This window comes from Coptis chinensis, chromosome 5 (genome assembly GCF_015680905.1).
Source record: "Coptis chinensis isolate HL-2020 chromosome 5, ASM1568090v1, whole genome shotgun sequence".
Taxonomy (NCBI): domain Eukaryota; kingdom Viridiplantae; phylum Streptophyta; class Magnoliopsida; order Ranunculales; family Ranunculaceae; genus Coptis; species Coptis chinensis.
This window is the reverse complement of record NC_141460.1, coordinates 41560584-41585187: the sequence shown is the minus strand read 5'-3', so window position 1 is coordinate 41585187 and position 24604 is coordinate 41560584. Positions and strand designations below refer to the sequence as shown.

General features: G+C 36.3%; 1 protein-coding gene and 1 pseudogene across 7 annotated transcripts; one reads left to right on the top strand and one right to left on the bottom strand.

The window, feature by feature from the left end:
• Positions 1–368: 368 nt before the first annotated feature.
• On the bottom strand, positions 369–21532 carry LOC147497534 (serine/threonine-protein kinase BLUS1-like). 7 transcript variants are annotated; one of them, XM_086559988.1, is made up of 22 exons: positions 21367–21506; positions 19411–19589; positions 18598–18852; positions 18297–18421; positions 18119–18163; positions 17907–17988; positions 17701–17769; positions 17450–17620; positions 17304–17369; positions 16731–16799; positions 16572–16640; positions 16372–16445; positions 15853–16104; positions 14829–14872; positions 14454–14530; positions 9963–10088; positions 9815–9857; positions 9692–9726; positions 9540–9601; positions 9399–9450; positions 834–972; positions 369–718 (listed from the first exon to the last, which is right to left on the bottom strand). In XM_086559988.1, exons 2-22 carry the CDS (start codon positions 19582–19584, stop codon positions 543–545), a joined length of 2205 nt encoding a protein of 734 aa, XP_086416114.1. In that variant the 5' UTR covers positions 19585–19589; positions 21367–21506; the 3' UTR covers positions 369–542. The 7 variants fall into 7 exon arrangements, with proteins under 7 accessions (XP_086416114.1, XP_086416115.1, XP_086416120.1 ...); XM_086559989.1 differs by having other exon boundaries at positions 16372–16424; XM_086559994.1 differs by lacking the exon at positions 834–972.
• A 688-nt stretch (positions 21533–22220) lies between these two features.
• On the top strand, positions 22221–24349 carry LOC147497533 (indole-3-acetic acid-amido synthetase GH3.17 pseudogene; annotated as a pseudogene).
• The last annotated feature ends 255 nt before the right edge of the window (positions 24350–24604 follow it).

Sequence of the window (24604 nt, the reverse complement as noted above, 5' to 3'; positions counted from 1 at the left end):
TGTTCATCTTAAATCCTTTTGGTGGGAGGAATGGTTTGATGGATGGAAAACACTCTCTCTACTATTTTCTAGTCTCTCTTACTCTTTTGTTCCTAAGTTTAATGGTGGAAACACTAGTTCTTATCTAGATTTGTTGAAATCTTAAACACATTCAATAGATAAACATGCATGAAAATGGATTGGATGATTATCTTGCTCACAAAGTTATACTCATTTGAACTTGTCAAATGAGTATGACTTGTGTTTGTGGGATTGAATCAAATGAGAGATAAGTAATGAAAACTTGTATTGAAAAGATTAAGAACTTGGTTTACACTAACGCTTGAAGAACATAAAAATAGAAAACAATAAAATAACAAATTACACTATTAAATTAAAACATTTAATCTACTCATAATGGCCAAAGATTAGCTCTAGGGTAATATTCTTTCTCTACAACTATGGTTTATATAGGACACCAATTACATTTAATCCCTTCCTTCTAGATACAACCTTGTGGGCTTTTGACCTAAGCTCATACAATGGATTTCTTGATTTTGGCTTTAGGTCCCTGAGTCCGTAGCTTTCAGCTTTGAGTCTTTGACTTGACTTTGACTTTTGACTTTGACTTTTCGGCACTTTTGCTCATAAACTGGAATCTTCCCAAGCAACGTAAATAGCAATTCTTTTTGCCCTAAAATGAATGTATTAGGAATAGGCGTCCTAAATGGCCTATATCCTGCAAACGGTAGCAAAAGTTATAAATTGTCTATTCATTAAGCATAAGAAGAGCATAATTGAAGTATTGTAAAGGTAATAAAATGCAAATTTAGGGGATGATCATCAATACACACCCGTACACTCGCAAGCTAAATCCAACCTTGGTAGTCGGTTCCCATTAACATTTTGCGACTTCTTAATTACCACAACCACATTATATTGTTTTCCTCTAGTAGTTGCCCAGCTAATTACCTCATTACGTGTATAAAAGACCTAAAGACATGAAAGAAACCAGCAATCAATGCACTAATATAAATTCATTTAGTAAATAAGAACAAATGAAATCATTGCCTCTTCTGTAGTAAATATTTTTCTTGTATCACTTCAAAACGGTTGAACATCATCCGTGTTATTTGAGTTTACAGGGTTCTTGGATCGCAACAAAGGATCCGACAAGAAGATCGATTGGTTAGTGATGTATTATACTCCAAACGACCCAGTAACGTCGCGTGCAAAATGTTCTAAACGACCCAACCACGTTATTTGGTTTATAGCCTGGACGATCTGATGGGGTCGTTAAGAAATGTTTTGAACAACCTAGCCAGATCATTTGGTATAAAGTCGGGACAATCTAACCGAGTTGTTTGGAGTCAATGTATCGTGTGTTTTACCTTTTTTTGGGTGACCTAGAGAGATTCAGTAGTACGAGCGATTTTGGGGGCAATAACAACTTCTATACACATAATGCAATAGTAGGTTTACTTTATTAGTTGGTTGTCTTGGTCGTCTACGATTTCTTGGCACCTCATTGTCTTGCTTGTCTACTTCTTCAGTTTCCATTACACTTTCTTCAGTTTTCATTGCAACTTCTTCACTTTCCACATTTTCTCTCATTTGGTCATCTTCCATTCCTGTCTCATCTTCATTATCTCTCATTTCATATTTCATTTTCTCTGCTCTCATTTCTCTAATTTCTTGTTTCACCGACCTGTTATCTCATTTCTCTAATTTGTTGTTGTACCTCAAGCATTTGTTTTTCAAGTGGTTCATATTCATGTTCTAAAAAGTTGGGGTTTCCATTTTTAAAATTTTGATTATGTTTGATTGATTGAGTTGTTTAGGACTTAGGATATAGTTTTTAGGAATTAGGGTTTAGGACTCATGAGTTTTAAATGGTGGGGACAAAAAATTGAGGGAGAAAGGCTATAAGAGGTTAATATGTTAACTTGGGGGGGATGCCCAACACAAAACATGTTTTTTAGGTCAATGGCAAGGATATGCCCAACACGAAATGGAAGGGGAGCTGTTTTGGGATTGAGATATTTTACAATAGACGATTTTTAAGGTTGTGGTGAGCAATGAACTGTTTACGAAGGAATCCTCAATGGCAACAAGCATGTTCCTTCCAAAAGGTCACACTTATATTAATGAAATAATGAAGTAATTATCCTCAATGCATTCAACCATAAAAATATTGTGGAACTGGTTGGATACTTGGACGTTGCTGCAAAACTGAAGTTATTTAGTTAGTCTCTCAATTCATTCGACAAGTACTTTGAAGTTTGAAGTTGATCACATTATCATGGAAGATCGCCTTCAGAACTAAGATAGCCAGATAGGGGACCCTTACTTTAATTGCCCTCCCCTGAAATCCAGGCTAGCATGTGGTTAATCCAGTACACTCAATCACAATAATCCAGTCCAGTAATTTTGAAGTTTTAGTTTCCTCAACGAGTGCCATGAAACTACAAAAAATTTCAATCCAGAATACTTCACCCATGGATGATAACTGAAAAGAGTGATTTTACTTGGCTTCGGAGTGGTGTTGTTTGAGCTCAACCGGGTGAAAACCTATTATATATCAAGACACCATGGTCTATACTCTATAGAATAACTCAAATATTGACGCATTTTCAGTCATACATCGACAGAGATTACTATGAAGACAAAAAAGTTGCAAAGTTTGCTTGTATATGGACTCATGTAATTCGAACCAAAATGCCATCAATGAAAAGAGTTGTTCAAGAGCTTCTGTCGGTCACAAGAAAAATGCATAAAATCGCCATGATATTACTACAACGGAAAGGTTTGGGGATGGTCTTTCGGACTGTCAACAACTTTTCATGCACCCAACTTTCTTGTTCAAGTGAAAGACTAGAATATGTATACAAACTTTGACCCATAATCAGTGTTTGTCTCCCTACCCTTGATCATCCAATGACAATGAAATTTTTTGCCTCTTTTTCCATCGAAGATTATCAATCAAGCTGAAGATTTAAACCCTTTAATATATACACTTACATACAGTAGGTAGCACGTGAAACACGTAGAACCTAATTTCGACCTAGGCTTTGCTTTTGTTTGAAATCCCCTCGTCATCCTTGTTGGACAAAGCATTAACTTGCCCCTCCAGCTGCAAACCAAGAGTAATGAATAGTATGCATAAATAGGCAACACTAAAATTTGGCTAGAATTTTCAACACGGTGAGTTGACATCTCATGTGGATTCATGTATAAGATTCGAGTGAAGATTCATTCAGGTAATCCTGTTAAGATAATTCTCATAGCATAGAAGCTAACACAAAAACTCATGTAATCATAATACTTTTAGCAACAGAAAACGAAAAGGCAAGTGCAGAATCATAATGCTCAAAACTCTAGGAACTCATGAATTCCCTTCCAATATGATTGGAACGTAAGAAAGATCGAACGGCAATATGATAATTATCCCATGATGTAAAATATTCACAAACTAGATTTCTTCCATATGCTTTTACCATATGAGTGAAATGCCATTTCATATCATAGAAGATTATCATAACATTATTGTGGGAAACCTATTGTAAATAATACCAATCGATCCCCACTAATGTAGTTTGCACTTGGATAGTCTAAACCCAAGAAAGAACCCAACATTTCACTTCCACCAATCAACAATACCAACCCAAACTTATAAGCAAACAACTTAGAGTATTAATTATCACAATCAAATAATAATAATGCAAGGAAAGTAAATGAAACCACGAGACAAACGGTATACGTGGTTCGGAAAGTTGTGTCTACTTCCACAAGAGCAATAATTTGTTTTTAGTTTTTTTTATGGGTAAAGTCACTTTGTATTAATAAAAACAAATATAGAGATTACAATGTTTTGAGGTCAAGAAACTACTTGACCTCCTCAAACTCTCCCACACCCCAAATTATAATAATACACTCATCCCAAGTGCACATAAAATCATAAAAATTTACACCCATGAACAATGGAGTAGCACATGCCCAATTGAATAGAACCTCCTTCACTTTTGCAACCAACGTATGCACTTCCTTTTCCTTGTGTTCACAGACCCTTGCATTTCTTTGTTTCCATAGTATCCACACAATAGCATTTGGTAAGTAATCCGCTAACCGTACAACTTTGTTAGATAGTGGTACCCAAGCAATACTAAAGACGAGAAAATTGTTGCCCAAACCACAAAAAAAAAAAGACAATTAAGGAGGAGGTGATCCACATCTTCCTCCACAATCTTGTAAAGTGAGCAAACCTTATTAATATCCATGCCCCTTTGATTCAAGTTATCAATAGTTTGGATCCTACCCAAATAAGCACCCCAACAAAGGAAAGAAACTCTAAATGGGATAGAGTTCTTCCAAATCCGCTTGTATGGAAATTAGTGATCTTTCATTCTCCTCAAACACTATCAATGCATACACCTTGGCCAATACTTCGTAAATGATTTAACTATGGAGGCATCCTTAGAATCCCATAGTCATAGTCTTCAACCTACTTCTCCTAAATTTCTACCCACTTGGTAAATTGCATCCAAGAGATCTTCATATCTTACAAACTCCCAATCATTGATTCCCTCATATGTATCACATCCTATGAAACTATTAGCACCCCTCTCTAAGAAGAACAATAAACTTCTTATGAGAAAGGGGTATAAAAGGATTATACTCCTCTCGTCTCTAAATCGCATTAAGATCTCTCCTCACCAATCTATTTTTACAAAACTTAGCTTGTTCTTTCTGGCAAAGGCTCTCTCTCTCTCAAGGATTGCTTGAATCTCTCAAAATGATTACATTTTTTCTAACCCTAAATCTCTTTTATATAGTGGGTACAAGTTACCAGTCGAAATGTCATTTCAAATGCAATACATACATGTTGTGTCAATTCTAGTGACATATATACTTAGCTAGATTACTCGCAAATAATATGTCATTACATATGTACCTACAAATGTGATACTTCATGTAAGTCAATCCGAATTCAATATCTCTCCCCATGCTCTTGGGTGTTCACATGGTGAGGGACAACCCCACTTGGTTGTGGTTTTACCATATTCACGTTTGACTTTAAAAATTCATTTGTTCTTGAGAACTATTCTTCATTCTGTATTCTCAACTAATTCATAGATGTGATTCTTATGCAAATAACCCAGCTCATCATGCATGGACTTCAACCATTCATTTTTGTTTGTTCCTTAAGTGTCTCTTGATAGTATATCGTTTCTCCACCATCTTTTAACAATATATATTTATGTGGTGAAATTTGGTTGAACCTTGTCTTTCTCTCGTATATCTTCTCAACTGAGTGGGCTGTGAGGAAGTTGTACTACTTCTTGTTCATGTGGTGGTTCATGCACTTCTTCAGCAGTTTCTACCTATGTAGGTTCATCCTCATTATGAGCTTCAAACCCACGGTTTTTTGCAACTTGTTCCTCAACAGAACTTCTGGTTTCAAATCAACAATGATGCCATCAAAAACTTCAAACTTTTAATCATTCTCAAAGTCTTATATTGTTTAGTATTGTAAGAATACCACATTTCGACTTCGGATTAGCTTGAAGCTTGTAAGCAAAATTTTCATATGCATAACCATCCTTAAGAATGTGAATAAATGCTCTGCAACCAAATACCCCAAAGTAACCATAATCAACATCTTTACCAGACCGATCATACTCTCTTTGGATAATAACTTTTCATAGGCTTTGAAGATGATAGGTTTATTACATGTACAATTGTACACATTGCTTGAACCACTAACTCCTTGGTAGCTTGGCATGTGACAACGTATATTTTATTCTCTACAGACCTCCTCTTAGTTATACAGTTATACCATTATGCTACGATGCCTTAGGTATTGTCTGTTCATGACGAATCTCGTGACTATTGCCATATTTCCTCAAATGGACATAATGTATTCTCCTCCGTTTTTACCATTGTCCTATTCGAATACATCAAGAACCTTATCCATACGCTCATATCTTTCTTGAAGCATCATCAATAAAAGTAATGAAGTATAAGCTCCCCATGGGACTTCACCTTCATAGATCCACATATAACCGAGTGTAAAAGCTCGAGTGCATTCTCGGGGGGGTGTTGCGTTCAAACCAAACAGGGAGCACACCTATTTAAATAATGCACAACTTTGATGTTTGGTAATGCCTTTTATTTCGCACATTTGACACAATTGATTGTGCCATAAATAAATCAGTGGAAATTTTTTCTTGTGCTTTACACAAACTAGTTTGGACCTTGTAAAGCGAACAACAATTATACCCTTTGGATACATTACCATACCCCATTTCCAAAAAAAAAATTGATAGCCTTCATCATCTAGCTTTCTTGTGGAAATTATATTTAGCCTAATGTCAAGAATATGTCTTACATCCTTGAGTATCAAGGTGTAGCCAACACTAGTTTCTACATGAACACCACCAATGCATCTAATCTTTGAGACTCCACTGTTATCTTCACCTCACCACAATCACCAGATTTGTTAGTGACGAAACTTACATTGGGTGTGACACGGTAGGAAGCTCTAATATCTAACAATCTACTGCCCACTTTGTACTTTGACATGAGGTACACACATAACACTCCCACAATCTGACACAATACCCAATTAGTCATCGTATAAAGCTACTGCGGTAGTCCTTGATTTGTCTCCTTTCCTCTTTATCAAGTCTTCATATATAAAACCATTCTTCTCATCTCTCTTCAGTATCCTGCACTCACACTGGCCCTTTTCTGGTGCAATAATAACACTATTGTAAGTAATTCTTAAGAACTCTAGATTTACCCATAGATTTGCTTCTGTAATCACCTCTAAAATGAGGTGGTTTTTACTTTTGCTCTCCCCCACTTTTCAGTGACAAAGATCTCTGAGTGAAAGGAGCTACTTTGTGTGCCCCTTCATGTTGCCTCACTAAATAATGCACAATAACCAAATCCATCATTGGCCGAGTTGCTTAGAAAAATCGCCACGGTGTCTAAGGTGGAGAGTTTAGCAATAAAAATAGAGTATCCACTACGTCACCTAGATTTATCTTCATCAATTGCAACTGATTGGTGATATTCATGACTTCATTTAGATGCTCAGACATTTGGTGATATTCATGATTGGTGATATTCGCAAACTTTTTGATAAACAACACAACACATGTTACCTGCGGACTTCCTATGATAGAGGTCTTCCACAAGTTCTCCACATGTCGTAAGCAGGTGGTCTCTTGGGATACATGTTGGATTACACTATTGTCAATCCAGTACCCAATTGCTTTTATGTCAAGCCTCTTCCAATCCGTTTCAATAATAGCATCCGATTAGTTTCCTTCAATCTCAATCGGTTGAGTAAAGTCTTTGCAATAAAGCAAATCTTTCAGCTTGCCCATTCAAATGGTGTAGTTACTTCTATTTAGACTTCTAATGTTCATCTTCACAAAGTTATCCATCTCCAACTAACTATTTTAACCCAAACCTTCTCCCTAAAATTTAATCAAACACCTTTCGAGCCAAGTTTGGAATAACAACCTTTGTATTTAATCTAGCCACAGTTATGATATCATTTGTTGAGGAAACGATTCCAATGGAGCCCAACAAATATAGTTTGCACTTCGACAATCTAACCTCAAGAAAAATCCAACGTTTCACTATCACCAATCAACAAAACAAACCCAAACTTCTAAGCAAGCAACTTAGAGTAATTAACTATCACAAGAGCTTCTAGCTCAATTGGTTGTGTACCCCTCTCCTCATGGGAGAGGTTGCAAGTTCGAATCCGACCAAGTATTGGTTGGGATTTCTTTTTTGTGTAATTATGTAATGGGCCTTTGGGCCAGGTGAGCCTTCAGGCTAGAGACAGGGTGCTCATGGGAGAGGTTGCAAGTTCGAATCCGACCAAGTATTGGTTGGGATTTCTTTCTTGTGTAATTATGTAATGGGCCTTTGGGCCAGGTGAGCCTTCAGGCTAGAGACAGGGTGCTGCTACGATGGGTGGATCGAGGAGCAAAAGCAAGTCTTTATGGACAAAGTAGAGGCGGTTGGGTCTACTCAAAATGGCGCATCGGAGAGACCCTTCGGACTAGGTTCCCTTCGGGGTTGATGAGCAATATAAGCCTTCGGGCTAGGGTCCTTCAATGTAACCAGTGTGGGTATATTTTTAAAAAAAAACTATCACAATCAATCAATATTAATGCAAATAAATAAGTCATACTACATGAGGCAGACTATATACGTGGTTTGGCGAGTTGTGTGTCCACAGGAGCAATAATCTTCTTATGGAAAACCGGTAGAGAAGGATTACACTCTTCTCTATTGTTTCTCAATCTCACTAAGATCCCTCCTCACCAATCTCTCTCTACAAAATTTGTTATCTAGTGGAAATGTTCTCTCTTTTGTTATTGTACTAGTATTTGCCTGTGTCGTACGACACAGATACGCGCGCCTTCGGCGCAAAGGCGAGGAGTGATGACGGTGGTAGGGATTAGGCAAAAGAGTGATGGAGCATCTCGTTAGTTTGTTTAGAGAAGAAAACAAAAAAGGGGATCCTATGGGCCTGTTTGAGATCACTAAAACAGCATACCACCAGATAACCCCACATTCGTCCACATCATAAGCCCAGAAAATAGAGTTGGAGGCTTAGAGCTGTAGGATAGAGGCCCTGCAGTCCCACATTTCCCTTCTTTGTTATATATCTTTCTTGAGTGAATCTTTCTCTCTCAAGGATTGCTTGAAGCTCTCAAAAGGATTACATTTCTTTTGACCCCAAGTCCCTTATATAGTTGGTACAAGTTACGGGTCAATATGTCATCCCAAATGTAATACATACATGGTATGTTGTTTGTGATGACATACTTGGGAAGACCGGTCCTTCAAGCAAAGACGGGACAATAGAATGGTGCGAAACTGTGAACTAAAACACTATGGTGCTCAAGCAATATGTCACTGTAAATGTGATGCTTCCATTATGTCATTCTGAACGTGATATCTCTTCCCGTACTCTTGGGTGTCCCCATAGTGGAGGACTGGAGGACAACCCCAACAGAACCCACACATTAATACATACACAAGAAGTATCATGGTCGTATCCAAGGTTTGGAGACAGCTACAAACTCTTGATTAATTAGTATGGTAAACACTATAGAGGCATGGGCAACAGTTATGTAAAAATCAGTTTGCGGCTGTCCTTTGGAGATTGTTAGCAACCACATGAGTAACCATCTCCTAAAACTTTGAAATTTTGCCCGCAATTGCAGTGTCACCACACAAAAGTTACACAAAACAATGTTCATTGGGTGAATTAGCACATCATGGAGGTGACTGATACACACATCAGATGTTTGCTTGGAGAAGAAAACACAACCATAAGTGGACGTACATTTTCCCAGACTATGTTTTTGAAACAGATTAGTGTGTACCTGAGCATTTTCTGCTTTCATTCTCTGCAACTGCTTCCCAAGATCATCATTACTGACATAAAAACAAACATTATTTTTTTTTGCTTTTTCGTGAATGACAAATTTATCATGAAGCAAATAAAATGTAGACATAACCTTTACCTTTGTTGAAGATGAGCAACCAATGCTTGTAGTTCCCTCTCCCTAGCAGAACCTGGAGATATCTGCGTATGTAAACATATCCAAGAACATCAACTAGTATCTTCTAAGAGAAGAAAATATTGAAAACAGGTGCTCTACAGTTAGCAGTATACTTGTGACATATCGATCGTGCCCACATCAGCAAATTCTGCAGCATGTATTATATGAAGCTGTTATAGTCGTATAGAATACACAACAATTTGAATGACTGAAAGGAAGAGTTCTGTATACCCTACCAGAAGTTCCGTCGACACTTTTAATCAATTTAACTAGTGCTTCCTACCAAGTCAGCCAAAAAGAAACATGAATAAACTGCAAATCTCAAGTAGTCTTTTTAAGATTGCAAATGTCAAGTAATTATAGGAAAGGAGCATCAGGTCATACCCTCTGTACGTTGTTTTGCAGCAAAATAGATTGCAGTGATGGCATGACTGAGGCAGCCAAAACAGGAGGAGCAATGATACCAGTAGAGAATTCAGAGCTTGAATGTCCAGATAATATAGGAGTACCCTGAATAAGAAAATGATAAGATGATGATGATTACAAATCCACTCCGAACTTCATTTTATTATCAATAAACTCGCAACAAATTGTGTTGGGGATAAAACAATTAAGTACAAGCTGGCCTACTAGAGTGCAAAAAGAGAAAACAGTTATACAAGCAAAAGAAAGAAACATAGATGCTCTCTAATATCTACTAACCAGAACCTCTGACGAGAAAATAAAGGACTCTGATTGGATCATCAGATAAGGCCATGAAGGACTGAAACAAGATCTCCTCCAAATGGGCTCTAACAGTGATACCCCAAATATCTGTCCAAGAGGATCTCTTGGAAAGGTCCCTAGTCCTATGCAAGGTCGCACCGGGAGTTTATTCCCACATCTGTTGAGAAATGTTGTTCCCAAGTTTGACGTAACTCTACCTAGTACAAAAACCTTTTTGAGAAACCACTAAACCATTCATGATAAGGTGGTGAAGTGGGGACCATATCAGCAGTAGAGTTGAGCCACTCGTCACACAGGACACTCACAATAGCATACATCTAATTGAATATAAACTGATTCCTTCCTTTTTACATAGCATAGACTGGCCTAGTTGTAGCATAAGCTCTTGCGAGCTTACTATGTAACAATACTAGTTAAGAATATTCCATCCTCTTCCTCATTGACGAGGAGTGAGCTGGTGTCAAAAGTTCTTTACATCACCACTACTCAATCCAGTATAAGTGGTTTGAGTTTGCTCTAGTGATATTACATTGAAATCTCATTGACAGAAGGCTTTCGCGTGGGATCCTTGAAATATATATAACTTCCCAATCTCATTCATTTCTAAGAACTTTCTAACAAAATAGCTATATATAGTGTCATCTATTAACAAATTTTGAGCAAAAACGTTGAAGCCATATAAAGAAAGAAACTCAATTCATTTAAGTTCCAATTCGTCCAACCGACTCAGCCTATAATTAGGTGAATTTTTATCTAGGATTCCACTATGATTACATTTTCTTGATGAAAGCACTCACAGTATGGAACTTCATGTCCTGAGTAATCTTTCTAATAAAAAATGGGGATCAATTCCTAGAGAGCATGCTCTCACCGATACTCTCTCCTCCAGCCTTAGAATAGAATAAGAGAAGAGTGCAGTAGATAAGAGATAGGCATAATTCAAATCCATTGGAAAGTTTTTTTTTTTTTTCAACTGAATGCCAATGTTAAGAAAAGTGGCATCCACCACCCATCTAAGGTACTCATCTAAGGTATTTAGTTAAGTTTAACAACAGCACGCCTACATAACTATCTACACATGTACATGTATATCTATCAACAACTAGTTATACAATCTCAAGAGTTCCTTGAAGTTTTCTTGGGATATATCACCTTTCTTCACGATCAAAATTTTATTTGTGATGCTCACTATAAGAATATGAGGTGATATTATGATTCTCCCTTTCTTCGGATTGCAAAGTTGCCCCATCAGAGCCCTATCAGCTGGTATGTGAACTCGACTCTGATGTGTTAAGACTCTAACCTGCTTCCGATTCAGCACGGATATGAAGCTACAACATATCCACAGTGCCACCAAACCCAAACTGGTAACCAATTTCTTTGATAACACAAATGAAAAATGTTTTAAAGCTGTATGGAGTGTCTTTACACAGCCATGCGTTCAGATTCTACTTGATCCATAATGTAATGAGGTCTGGGTGTGACTTTTTCATATTTATACAACCAGTTGCAAATGAATATGTATTGCTCACTCTGCACCATGAAGAAGACAATGTAGTCACTGGCTTGCAAGGGAACAAAATATTAACCCACAGATATCCCATAGGGCATACAAATTCATGTAGCTAATTAAAAATCCATCGCAGCAAACCCCCGATACAAGAAAAACGCTCCCGCAATTATTGTAAACCGAGAGTTTGGATGACTACAAATGTTCAACGCATCAAGTTTATTGTCAAGACCTTTAATTCTAAACCAAGAGGTAATATCACTTGTAAGGAAGCTCAGGAAAACAACACAACCTTCTTGGCATTCCAAATTGATAGACGTGTGTCCGTATCCGACACGGATACAAAGTGTTTGACACGGCGAATATCAAAAAATTGGAGTATATGACATACAATATGCATCTGTGTGACATTGATTATATTTGAAATATGATGTGTCCATGTAACATAGAGTTGAAGCAACTACAATCATCTTTGTATGCCAAGGTTGTGTTATTTCTGTGGGCCTCCTAACCTGTGATATTACCTCCCATGACATCCATCACTAGTGGTACTTCATTAAAAGTTCTGAACAATATCTTTGATACACTGAACATTTGTTGTCATGTAAACACTTGGTCTACGATAACTGCTGGAGCAGAATGGTCTCTTACTGGGGGACTTCGGTGTGGATTAAGCCCCACAAATTACATTGTATATCCCTAGAATGTCTTTGCATTGGTAAAACAGCTTGCTCCTTTGCATGATGAAAACTCCATAATGATTTTGATAGTGGTGAATGAGCTGCAACTAGGAGAATATGAATATCCCACATATTCATTTGCAACTGGCTGTATATTTGTGAACAAATCACTCTCAAACCCCATAAAGATATAAAGGGTCGGGGAGAATCTGAACACATGGCTGCTAGAAGACTCTCCATACAGCTACAACTATTATTAAAGGAGTTAGTTAAAGTTTTAGTGACAATGTGGATATAGTGAATGTCCTAACTATTATTTGTTAACCCACTGACCAAAAATCTCGTAAGAGCCTTAAAACAAGAGGGTTGAGTTGCTCACATACCAGCCGATAGGATTCTGACTTATAGTGCACAACACCCAAATAATTATGCTTGTGAAGAAAGGATGCATATTGTTCATAAAGAAATTGGTGATATAGGACATTGTAAACTTTGTCAAGGAAACCTTGAAATGATACAACTAGTTGCTGATATACATATATAGTTGCATAGAGATGTAAGATGTTGTTCATAAACTTAACAAACTACCTTAGATGGGTACTGTATGAAATTTTGTTCTAGCACTGGCACTTTGTGAAAAATAGCTTTACTATAGTTGGATTTCAACTACGGCTATCTCTTATCTGCTCTAATCTGCTCTACTTCTATTCTAAAGGTGGAGGAGAGAGTATTGATGAGAGCATGCTACCTAAGCTTTTAGCAATTCTATGTTTTCCTAAAGACATGCTATTGTTGGTCTTTTCAATTAATACTTTAATAGTTATGTGTCCACATTGTTCGAATCTTTAACGATTTAGGACTAAAGGAACAAGATTTTCTGGAGGAAACGGTTTGTATTGACAAATCCATATTGTCTATGTATCTATCTACTATTCCATTATCATCTTCTACCAAGCACGAGTAACATACACTGCTTTAAATGTGGCATGCGGAAGATTTTACATAATGTGCAGCAACCTTCTTTCAACGGTTAAAAATACAAGCAAATATAGCAACACTCTCCTTCGTTAGGTTTTGCAAAACAAAAACAGACCCATAGCAACTCCATGTTACCTGGGCATTTTTTCTGTGTTTCATGGAATACAAAGTGTTGTGGAAATTCTTGGTAACTGTATGCATGTGCATTGTATGTTCAGCGCAGTACTTGAAGAATGCAGTAAGCCTGCTAGAATCTTGACGGCAAACTCTGGGAAGAAACTCGTGCGCCGTTTCTGTTGCTCGGAAACAACTATATGTGAATAAATAAGTTTTTCAGTCTTACCAATTTCAGATTTGGAGTGACTTCAGTTGTAAAGTGGCATAAGTTTTTTTTCCCTATTAACACCATTTGTCTGATAATACCAAATGGTAAATTACCTTGTTATGAGAATTTATTTAGACCAACATAGTAATTCACGCGTTCACTAAAAAATGTAGGACCATCCGATGGTGCTCCATGCAGATAAGAAGGCAGGCACTGAATTAACATATCATAGCTCTCAGCCTCTCACTGCTCTAAGTTACGGAAGTATATTTCACACCACTTGTTAAAAATTTCCATGGTTGTTACTAGGGTTTCTGAATTATCACTATGATGGTGCAGTATAATAAAGTGTACGATACTACTTAAAAAGGGACTTTCAATATACAAGATAGATCATAAACCTAGTAGTAAAAAAACATGTCTGAAGCTTTTCATGAGGAAAAAGAAGCTGCATAATGGACAAAGTAGATGTAGTTTAATATGCATTAGGTCACAAATTCACATGTGATAACACTGAAAGTTTAGATTCTTCTTACTATATAGATGTGCCTATTCAATTGTGCATGATACCGGGATAGCTTATAAACTCTCTATTTTCTACCCCCAACACGCACATGAAAACAAAAATAAAAAATCGAAGCAATTTGTTAATGTACCTTGGGACTGAGATCTTCTGACGTCACTTTGAAACGACCCTTTCTTCTGATAATTGTTCCTTCCGATATATCTCCCACTGCATGCACATAATGAAACCTAAATAATGTTCTTAAACCGGTGTTTTCTCTGCTGGCAAATGGATTCCAGGAAAGTTTAATCATTTTCTCGTACAGAAGTTATTTTAGTAAAGAACCCTTTCTTTCTTTCTGGAGAGAGAGACAGGATGAGATACCAGTCATTCCAGGGAATCTGGATTCGTGAAACAAAGACGGAGCTAAAATATGGGGAAAGATTTAACCGTAATCTAATTTAACCAGTAGAGAGAATTTAGAACCTAATAAAAATATCAAGAATGTTAGGCAGAAATAACATACCACTGATGTTCCGCTCTAGGTGATATTTTGACTGCACATTTTCCCTTGAAAACATTTGAAAAATGTTAAATTACGTCATTCTCACAAATAGAGGAACAAAACATGTAGGAAATAGCATCGCTGTCTCAAAAACCTTATATGGACCCTATAAGAATTTTGCCAATAGTAAAAGCAACTTTCACAAGAAGTAAATATGCAAGGAACCCATGCCCAAGGATTCAACTAGGAGATTATTAATCATCACTTAAGCATTATGTTTGAGCTGTTTATACATGAAAGAGATATTAAAAAAAATACAGAAAACAAAGACAAAAATATGATATATCTTGTGGGTAGAGATCTAAGCACATGGAGGCCTTTCAGGACACGGTTGTGTGGGAGAGAACAAGCACATAAAGACGTGTGGCGTCAAACAATAACCCTAACCAATATCAAGAAAATCCATGATATGAAATTCTAATGTATAACTTAAGTGTACAAGCCTCTTTACAGATGACTTGGGTACAACTCATAATTCAACTTCATTATAGAAAAGAGGAAAAAACCAAAAGAGAGGGAAAACAAGAAGAAAAGAAACCATCAAGAAAACCTGAGAGCATACAGAAATACTAGATGCTCGTGCAGCTATACGAATCCAGTCTCGCAATTTATTAAAATAGCAATTGGTGATGAAATCAACTGGTTAAATTCTCTAATTATATATGGGACTTATCAGTATTATTCAGAAGAACCATGCATTATGTTAATACATTCTTCTTCTACTAAATTGCTTCTATTTCGTTGGCATCGGCTCAAAAATAAGAAAACAGTACGATTCGTTCATGCAGCGGAAGTTATATGCCTGAACCAAACAGAATACACAATCACAGAAGGTCTTTGAGAAATGTGTTTGCATAGAATTAATCATTTAAGAAATGTGCATGACATATGCATGTGTTTATTTTTTTATTCTTATTATTTTGATAGATAAAAATCTCACTAAGTATCAACACTCAAATTCAGACCTCGTAACAATTAACCTTACCTGTCCTCATTGCCGTTGATTTTTCTAGAAGGGGATATAATATTCTCTGGTGGAAGTGAAGTTACTGTTTTATCATTATCTCCAGAGTCAACATTATGAGGAGTAGAACAACTTCTATATGAATTTTCATCACAAGTCTTGTTAGTTGCCTCATCCACAAGCTTTGGAGATAACTGGAGCTGAAATGGTGGTTTGGATTCTGATTGAATAATATCCGTCCTCTTTGGGCTTCGTACATTGGTATCATCCGCACTGCATCATCCGAGTAAATGATCAGAAAAGTTGATAAATGACTGAACAGGATCACACCTTTAGGTAGACAAATCTATTTTACATATACCACATGCTATGGATTATGGTCAAATCGAAAACATATGGGAGCAAATGCCATTACTTTACATGTATTATGTTCAAGATGGTAATGGAGTAATTATCCAGGAGGGAAACCAGAGTTTAACTTCACCAATCCCTAATGCCGTGAGGCATACAAAACTATAAATAAATGGAAAGTGAACATACTGCAGTTCTTCAGTAGGACTAACAGAAAGTGGAGAGCTCAAGCTTTCTGCATTCTGAAAATCATTGAGTTTAATCTGAAACATTGAATAAAGAGACACTTCAAGAATCCAAGGAAAATTTTGTCAAGGAAATTCAACATTAAATACAGATAGAGTACCGAAAGACGTGACAATAAGACTTTATGACTTTAACCTCAATACCTCCTGTCTAAGAGAAAGAGTAGAGCTAACCCTTTCAAAAGAGGGCTTCTCTTCATCTCCATCATAGTCCTGATATTGTTTTTGAAAAACCTCAATACTAGTGAAAAAGTCACAAACCATTTGCACCAGGAAATACAAAAATTAGAGTAACCTACTTACAAGTGAAGTGTCATTTTTATAATCTTCCAGATTGAAATTCCACCCACTGATTCCTCGTATGTATTCTTGCTGCAAATCAACAATATCTTCAGCCCAGGAGCCATGGAAATTCTATAATACATAATAATCAATGGTAATCACAATTTTCTTTAATAGTTTCATGTATCAGTGGCTAATAGAAATCTCCATAAAGTTTCAAGTTTCAGAAGGATATATCCTAACAGGATAATTAGGTACTCCTATTAACTGCCCATACAATCCTTGGACACACTCAATAATGATCAAAATAAAGCATATTGTCTGGAATTATGCAGCAAGGCCTTTCAAGCCCCAAACACATGAAAACGAAAAGTTAGTGCATCCACAATGGAATAGTCGTTCTTAAAATTGAAAAAAAGTGGGGATTTCAAGCTAAGAAATGCTTCAAGTTACAAATCACACTTAGTAAAATTTAAGTATTTTCCTGATCTCAAATGCTGAATTTGAATAAAAAGGCAGTGGGAAAATTTTATACGGACAATTAAGATTAACATAACATATAGAAAATTAAAAGATAAAAGATGTTCCATCCACCTGTGATAGTTTTTCTTTATCACCATTGATTGCCTTGTTCTGGACAAGTAACTCAGACTCTTTGGCCTAAAGGAGGAACACACAATCTGAGCAAGCATAACAATACGCTCGTCACTTGACCAAAACAATTTGAAATGAGCCATAACCTTCAATGTTTTAAGCCGATCACCCAGTGGAGAAAGACCCTGAAGAAGGGTTTTCGCTATAAATTCATTGGAACGTGCTTTTTGAAAGAAACGGTTCTTCAGTAGCTTTTCTGAACTAGGACGCTTCTTTGGATCCTTCACTAAGCAAGCAGCAACCATGTCCTTAAAATGCTATAAAGAAGCACCAATTTCAGAACAGTGCTAAAATAAACTTTTAGCCCTCAGAACCTTTTGAGTTAATAAAATATAACCTTTGAAAATCTATTATCCCTTTTATAATCAAGACCAGGAGGTGCATTTTGTAAAGTCATCAACAACACCTACAATATGAAGCAAACCAGCAAGCATAAGTTGTACAACTTTGCTTAAAACACCTAATTGTATATAAACTTCTCCTGATAAGTATATATACATAAATAATATTGCTAACCCAAACTCAAGAAATTAAAGCATCCACCTTCATTGGTGGGTACTTAGAGAATGGAGCATGACCACGAGCAAGTTCCAGTGCCGTTATCCCGAAGGACCAAATGTCTGCTCTGTTCAAATATAAATTATCTTAGAAATAGACATTAGTTTCACATAAAAAAAGAAAAAGAAAAGGACAAATAAATCCTACGTTATAGGAAGAGTAAGTTAATGTAGACAAGATAAGTAACCCCCACTCACTTAAAATCATATCCATGCAACTGCTGCATAACTTCAGGGGCCATCCTATGATAGTGAAAGATGATACAATAAAAAATAAGTTCAAAATCCGTGACATGCGAAAGACTCAGGACAAGAGCGTCCAAAAGATCTTAAACAAGATATGCACTTAAAATAAAGCAAAAAAAATCTAATATACCAGCATGGAGTTCCAACAAATGTATTTCTTGAACGTTGCCTGTCACCAGTATCAAACATACATGCCGAAACCCCAAAATCAGCTAACTTCACCACACCATTCGAATCGATTAAGATATTTCCAGCCTGCAGGAAAGAATATATATAGAGATAATTTCAGAGAATGACTACCCTTTCCATAAGTACACTGCATTGAAAACTGTAATGAAGACGTATTTGGCAACCATTTCAACATGACAAACATATCATTTCAAGAAAAATATCAGAAGCAACAGTAACATGAGTTAGAAATAACACCATACCTTAACATCCCTATGTATGTAGCCGTGGGCATGGAGATAAGCAAGTGCTTTGAGAACTTCATACAATAGTGTTGCTATAACAGACTCTTCAAAACCCTCTGGGTGAGTGGATTTCATGATGTGAAGGCAAGAGCCTCCATTCATGTATGGCATCACCACCCAAAGTTTGTGGTCATTTGTGAAAGAGCAATATGCCCGTAATACATTTGGATGGTCAAGAGAACTCATGGTGTGTACCTCACGACGGATACTTGCCTAAACAAACAATCAAAGAAAATGAAAGTCAACATTTATAATACTTATTTGTATTCTTGATAGAGGTAAAAATTGCACCTTTACATTCAATTTATCTAACAGTAAGCATAGTTTGTACTGTTGAGAAGCATACAGCTATAAGATTACTAGTTATGGAGATGCAGGAAAGTGCATTCAGATCCATATAGAATCCTGCCACCACAAATGATTGAAGTAATTAAGTGGCATAATGAAATATCACAAAATTCTTCCCACGTAATATTTTCATTGATGATCTACAAACATACATCATTGCAGAAGCTAACAATGACTAAGTATTTTGCATGACCAAAATGGAGTTACTCTTAAAACCATAAAGATTTTCTTTTCATGGAGAATGATTTCTTTTTCGTAAAGTTTATAACGAATATTTTCCACAACCCCATATGACTATATCATTGAATATAAAAGAAGGATATTACAGCAGTTACATGTAGTATCAAAAGAAAAGTTAAATTCAAGTCAGTTCAGTAAAAAGTTATAATCTGGGAATAGTTAGAGAGAATGTCACGAACTGACCAAAAGTGAGTCATTGCTGCACTTCTCCAGGTCCAGAACCTTGACAGCAACTGGAACATTAAGTGGAATACAAAGAGCTCTGTATACAGTGGCACTGACACCTTCGCCAACTTCCTCATATACTTCATAATCTTTTGCATTGACTGGAAAGCTCTTCTCATATATATACCCCATGATTCCTTTTCACAATCACAAAACACTGTTACAACTTTGTCTGCTCATAAAGGTTCCATGGCGCACAAGTTGTACATTTTAGAGTCATGAGCTAAATGATGATACATGTCATGAACTAGGTTGTTCTAATGGTGATCAACATATTTTCCAATTTAGAATCAACTAGGCCAGATGGTTCTCAGAGCAAACTAGCAACTAAGCCTTCAAGTATTCAGAATAGCAAGAAACAATGAGATTCATGTTTTCTAACTCCTATGTCTCTATATATTTTTATTGCTAGCCTCTTAATGGTTCATCAACTCTTTGCCACCCAAACTACAAAAATGAAGGAAAGAAAAAGAAGACAAAGAAAGCAATTCTCCTTTTTCGTATTCGTGTTTTTTTTTCATAGAAAGAATAAAAACAGTCCCAGGTAATTACCAAGTTGTTATTTCTTTTTTCCAATTTGATTTATGGGTATGCTCAAAGCTCCACGGCACTCTTGCTTGTATTAGCTATTAGTTACAAGTCATTATAAACGATGATTGTTTAGTCTTAGCAATAGGACTTAATTTACAGTTGTGTTTATTTGTATAGAGCTACTTAGTAGCTCATGCATATACGACAAAACCAGAACTCTTATCCCAACTGTCTGCACTCGGCTGATCAAATCCTTTCCTCCAGTCGAATCTTTCCAGTTCCATAGTTATTGATATCTCAAGTACCCCCAACTCTTCCCCTTAGAGCTGAAGTTCATGCCATTCCTTTCAACTGAGCTTTTAGTAATCTATTCTTCTCATGGACAAATTGTAAATTGACTTCTCTTAATCTATCCCCAATTTGGATATTCCTTACACTCATAAATGCACTTGCTCCTAATTCAATTCTTGCTATCATTACCACTCATTCTCCTTAAGATCGCTATACTAAGTCTATGAAACTATAGTGATGTTCTTTGCTTCCTGGACCAACATTCTTCTCTATGAAGCAATGCTAGTCTTATTATTGTTTTGTATTACATAGCGCTCAATTCCATCGGAATGTACAGAGTAGTGTCTCATGCAAATAAGTCCACCAAAAGTGGCTAGGGGAGTTTACAATAATCGAAAAAAACATGCTTTTAAAAATTACTGAATTGCCCAAGTTATATAGTACCAGTAATCAATTCTTTATTTCTTACTTTTTTTCCCCTCTAATGATTAAGCTTTTTTAAGTGATTGTTGGTATCAAAATTGGATTCTGTATAAAACAAGCAGTTTTTCAATTTTCAATACACCCATCAAAATAACATTAAATGGACTCCAAAACATACAAATGATGGAAATGTCAAAAATGATAATACCATACTTCAACCAAAATATAATGAAAGCCAGCCATATTACCTTAAAGAACGATAAACAAAGATCATATATTCAAACACAATAAGTACCAACATATAGACCAGTAAAACTCACATTAATTGATTTTCAAAGATTCAAATTCAAAGATTACAAGGAACAAATATTGATCACAGTGCAGCTACGCCGAAAAATAATCTAAAGGATCAAACTTTGAAGCAAACTAAAGATCAAATGAATCTTTATCATATGTAAACAAACAACAAAAAATCTAAAAAAACTAGAGCTGTAAACTAACTAAATCTAGACGTGCAACTAAACAACAATATTAGTTGAATCACAATCTAATGAAAAACATTCTAAAAAACAAAAATGTAAACGAAACAAACAACCTGTGCAGAAACAAAGCTTATATATGCATGCATAATAATGCAATGTAAACAAACGTACGTACGTACGTACATACCTAGCAAAGATTTAAGTTATGTTCTGGAATAATCAAAATGAAAAGCACTCAATCATTATCATCATCATTCTCATCTTTAACGGGTTTTTTTTGTTGCCAGGTCGTGCAACTGTTAACTAAATTTGCGATATTCTTTCGGGTTCTACTTTTAACTTTGAACTTCTTTAAGGAATGATTCAATACACCACCCACCACGTAAGATTGAAACAGTCCTTTCAAGTTTGAACCATGTTGGACCAGGCTTGTATTGGGCTGACGAGAGCTGTTTATGAAGTTTCTTGTTTGTTAACGGTTTAGGGTTTATAGCAGTCCTTAAAGTGGGTTCTCGATCTTAGAATGATTAAAGGGACGACCTAAACCCAATTAATTGGGTAATTCCATAGTCCAACTCTAAGCTACACACTCAAACTTTCTCAAAGCCCATTTGTTTGCTACGAAGTCCAAAAATTATGGAGTTTTACAGTTTGACATGTAGGACATAACAATTTATCAAAAAGTGCAATGGTAACACAGATAGCATGTAATATGGTTCTCATTTGGAGAGTTTCCTATCCAAAAATAAATAATTAAATAAATAAATAAAAATATATATATATATCCCTCCTCTTAAGCCGATGTATTTAAACCGACTTTATCTAAAATTTGAAATATCAACCGAAATATACTCCATAAGGTTTTAAATATCGGGTCCTAAAAACTGAAAATCCCAAATCTCTCTACTATTTTCTCTCTCCCTAATATCTTTTTTTCGTGAGAACACTCTACCACTTTCTCTCTCTCTTTAGCCTGTTTTGCTCAAATCGGTTCACAAAATTCATGAGATTGAACTTGTATCGCTATGGAGTCCGAGTTTGGTAGTTTTGAAACATATTGAATTGATCGTGTTCTTAGGGTTTGATTTTAAGGGTTGCGGCTTGGGTGAGTATTTTTGGTAATCTCTGAGTCTAGCTTCCAAGATTTGATTTAATACAAACTGATGTAAACATAAGATCATTTCCCCATTTCTTCAACTCCAGCTGCTTGCAATAGTTTGGAGTATTTGTTTTTGAATTAGAAGCTGCAAAACAAAAAATTGAGATATGGATTCAAGTTTGTGAAGTAACTTACATAAAGTTAATTTACTTAGTGTAGTCTGCAACTCTTCATTGTTTGGGTGAGTCAGGAGTCATGGTGCTTTTGTACACATCAGGTATGTAGATGGTTTGGACCAAGGAAAAAGGTATGTATCTCTTGTTTATCAAACTAGAAATCAACACTCCCTCTAGCTTGACAGCAAGACCAGTATTGACAAGCTACTACAATAGTAGTAACTTCAGAAATCGCCCTTTCAACACGTTCAATGTCTACACAAGTCCGGATGATACCATTTTGTGCTCGACAAACAAACAAAGCATGTCTTGTCGGCTACTATGTGGATTGGTCCAACGCAGTGAGGTTCTTCGAGTTAAGCGCAGTTTTGCATCCGCTTTCCTCCGCGCAATCAAGGTTTTGGAGGACTACTGGAGAGAGTTATGTTCTAACATCAAGATGGGGGATGTAAACGACTGGATCACTGACTCCAATTGCCGAAATGTTGTAATAGGCATCCTTGGACAACCAAATCCGGAGCTTGCAGATTTTATTGAAACTCAATGTAGTGAAAAATCATGGGAAGGGATTATTAAGAAGTTGTGGCCTAGAACAAAGTATGTTGATGTTATAGTTATAGGTTCCACGACCCAATACATTCCAATGCTCGAGTTTTATAGTGGTGGGCTACCTCTTGTTTCAACAATGTACGCTTCATCAGAGTGTTACTGTGGACTCAACCTCAATCCCCTAAGCAAACCATCTGATGTTTCCTACACACTTCTCCCAAACATGGCCTACTTTGAGTTCCTCCCAGTGGAGAAAAACCATGGACAAGTGCACTAGGGTGTCCAATGTAATGGGACTTCTGACCATTCCTTAAAAGAGGAGGAAGAAGACATAAAAGAAGAAGCAGTGGATCTCACTATCGTCAAATGTGGTCACTATTATGAACTCGTAGTTACAACTTTTACAGGTGATACTTTCTCAAATCTGATATGCATTCCTATTTACTTGTACAGTTGGTTTTCGTTCTCTTGTAAATTGCATGTCAAAGTATCTGACCATACACCATTAGTTTTCAGCTGTAGTATTAGTTAGCCACAACAGGACACTGATTGCATCATGTGTAGAATTGTGTTGTCAAAACTCAAAATAGGTTTGACACTGTCTCGTACTTGAAACTTTGCAAGCTATCTATCTACTTCCTAACAAAATGAAAAACAATGTTGCTACACCATTGAATCATTAATTGGTTCTATTTTTTTAAGACATATATCTTGTTGGGAATAATTGGCTTTAATCGTATCAAACGATTGATGCGAGAATTTGGGCTAGTAGTCATGAAATTAATGGACAAACCATTATAAATATTGATGTGGTGTTGCAAATAAAAATATATTTGTAGAATTCTTAGGGCGAGTACTTAATTCAATTGCGCAAGCATAAGATGATATGTGTGTGTGTGTGTGTGTGTGTGTGTTTTTCCGATAATAGATGATATATGTGTTTTGAATCTCATTATGTATGTATATAAATTGGAGAGGCAATTTCAAGAGATAAATTGTCATAAGCTTCAACTACACTTCTTCATAATCCCCACAAGTACAATCCTATTTTGTTTTGATGCTGATTCAGGTCGGGATTGGACTCAATACATTCTGCCTTATAGTGCTTTTGCTCCCAGTATTGCCTCATGATTTCTTTTATTTATAATTTCAGAAAACAGAAGAACGTGTCTTTCCCAAAGCCGTTGTATCCTCTTGTGCATCCGTCTGTTCTGGTAGAGACTTATGAGAAAGGGGAAAGTGTTTCACGCTATATTGATAATGATGATGTCCTGGTCAGAAGTGATCGAACCAAACAAGCTCTTGCGCACATGGGGATTCATGCACTTCTTAAGATGCTTTGGTAGACAATTTTGTCCATGCTAATATGCATCCTGGAAATATCCTCGTTCGGGTAGCTTAGGGAAAGCCTAAAGAAAAAAGGGTTGTTTAAATCCAAGCCTCATGTCATATTTCTTGATGTAGGCATGACAGCTGAGCTTTCAGAGAATGATCAAGATAATTTTCTAGAGTTTTTCAAGGCTGTTGCCGTCCGAGATGGTCGCACTGCTGCAGAGAGCACTATGAAATTATCAAAGAAACAAACCTGTCATGATCCTAGT